Consider the following 2,500-nt stretch of genomic DNA (forward strand, 5'->3'; position numbering starts at 1 on the left):
CAGGCCAGGACGAGGGTTCTTCAGGCTGACCACTCTAGCAGAGTTTGGAATGTTCAGCAGTTCTGTCAGGCCCTGCCTCTCCCCAACAGCGCGACCTGAACAATACACAGCCGTTCTTTAGGTGCTTTATTGGTGGAAACAGATCAGCTGGTTAACCTCACTGGAAGACATTCAGTATCTCAGAATGTTCTGGAGAATTACCAAGCGGATCTCTGAGCTCAATGCGAGGAGCTGGACCACTCAGGGACACAGTGACCTCCTTGAGGCTGGGGTCAAAGGGCACCTCCCACTGGCTTTCTTGGCCATTCTCATGGTCAGATGACAGCAGGTGGACTTTCATGGCCTGGACAGTTTCCTCAACCCATTTCAGAACCTGGACAAGACAGAAGGAAAGAAGGACAGGTCATTTCACCCATCTGACCTTAAAACTATGGGTGAAGGCTGGCCTGTAAAATCCATTTTGTAAAGTTTTTAAGAATTTCCCAATAACTGATTTCATTTTCCTGAAGCTGATTTGTGTCTCTCTTTCTCCCCAGCAGCCTCGCTAGCACAGCACAGGCTGGTGAAAACAGACGCTTTACACAGCTGACCACAAAACAGCATCTTCACCCCCCAGGACTCTAGCTGAGACCCCTCTGAGGCTCACAGTAAAGCTCTAAGTCATAATAGCTTGAAGTTGAGCCGAGGAGGTAAATGGTGTTAGCCCATTCTTAGTGTGGTGGTGGTGGTGGGGGGGGGGGGGGGGGGGGGGTTGGTTGCTGTAAAGACCAGATGGAAGCTCAGCAGCCTGCAGGCCATGGGGTGAAAGAGGGTGAGAATGAGTCGTCATCTAGCAGAACAAAGACATGCCAACGTCTGGCTAAACTCAGCCAAACCCCTACAGGCCTAAATTACCTTCAACAGCTTCACCCTGGAGTGAGACAGACAGGAGTGAGCTGGGCTGTAAATTGAGACTGACCTCGAATGACAAAAGAAATCTGGGCTGTTTTTCTAGTCATTCTGATGTTAAAGAGTTTCCTGCTCTCACAGTTCCTCTGAAGAAATTATGTTCTCGGAGTCAGAACACTGATCCGCTCAGAGTAACCAGACTAATTTAACACATCTTTAAGCACTGAGGAACGAAGGAGCTCAGGCCCGGTTCATTACCCGACTCTCTCCCCCCGGCTGCTTACAGCGGCCGTTTCCTCTCTGACTTTACAGCTGGAAAAGCTCTAATGAGAACCACATGTGCACTCATCCCCCATGGACCCCCACACAGAAGAACATAAGGACCCCTGCTCTGGAGAACACGCTGAATGACCTACATCCCCCTCTAACCGTCTCTGCCTCCAGGAAGCAGAGCAGATCAATCTCCTGATAGATGATAAACAGAGAAAAGAGTGTGTGAGAAGGCCTGTGTGTGTGTGTGTGTGTGTGTGTGTCTCCTAGTCTTCAGTGTAAATGGTGTAGCTGGAGATTCTGTGTGTGTGAACTGTGGGCTGGATTCAACTCATGAACTCTAAAAGAAGATCCTGTTGTTTTAAGTTCAGGAACCCAAACCCTGCAGTTAGCTGATAAGATCATTAACCTTCAAACAGCAGGAGCTTCCTTTATCTGTGTGGGAGGAAATATCCAGAGTGAATTTTACACTCAACCAAAGTGTAATTTTTTTTTTAATTCTCAGAAAAACAACATGTAAACAAGAGGTTTCAAATGTGTGTGTATGTGTGTGTTTATCTCACCTCATTAACCTGGTGTTTATCCAGGTGAAATATCTGCCCAGAACTTGTAGAGTACACTCTGTAACCTGGCTGGGAGCGGTCCCCACAGTCCCCCGTCAACACAAACACAACCTGCAACACGTACGACCATCACTCCTCAGCTCATTATCTGTGTAGGTGTGTTAACCCTGTGTAAGTGTGTTTGGACATTTACACCACCCGCTGCATCCGCAAAGCATCCAGCATTGTGGATGACCTCACCCACCCTTCACACAAACTGTTCTCCCTCCTGCCATCGGGAAGACGGTATCGCAGCATCCGGTCCAACACACACACACACACACACACACACACACACACACACACACACTCATACACCCAGTGTGAATCCCAGACAATGTGAAAGCATTGCACTACATACTACCTCACTACATTACTGGACTCTTTGCCCATATATTGCGTGTGAATTGCTCACTGTGTTTTTGCACAGACCTGATTTTATTATAAAAATAGCTGCTAGAGCCCCGTACTGACTCTACTGTGTTGTACTGTCTGTCTGCACTGTGTTTCTGTCTGTCTGCACTGTGTTGTACTGTCTGTCTGCAATGTGTTTCTGTCTGCACTGTGTTTCTGTCTGTCTGCACCGTGTTTCTGTCTGTCTGCACTGTGTTGTACGGTCTCTCTGCACTGTGTTTCTGTCTGCACTGTGTTTCTGTCTGTCTGCACTGTGTTTCTGTCTGTCTGCACTGTGTTGTACGGTCTCTCTGCACCGTGTTTCTGTCTGTCTGCACTGTGTTTCT

General features: G+C 48.0%; 1 protein-coding gene across 1 annotated transcript in view; it reads right to left on the reverse strand.

Annotated features, from left to right (window-relative positions):
- hmcn2 (hemicentin 2) overlaps window positions 1-2,500 on the reverse strand; it is a 46,210-nt gene that overhangs the window by 41,715 nt on the left and 1,995 nt on the right. The window contains 3 exon segments of the mRNA XM_072682605.1: window positions 1-95; window positions 202-373; window positions 1,722-1,832. The exon segment at window positions 1-95 is cut by the window's left edge and continues 12 nt beyond it. Of these exon segments, the coding sequence (XP_072538706.1) occupies window positions 1-95; window positions 202-373; window positions 1,722-1,832 (378 nt within the window).

The sequence above is a fragment of the Salminus brasiliensis genome, chromosome 6 (genome assembly GCF_030463535.1).
Source record: "Salminus brasiliensis chromosome 6, fSalBra1.hap2, whole genome shotgun sequence".
In the NCBI taxonomy this organism is placed as follows: Eukaryota; Metazoa; Chordata; class Actinopteri; order Characiformes; family Bryconidae; genus Salminus; species Salminus brasiliensis.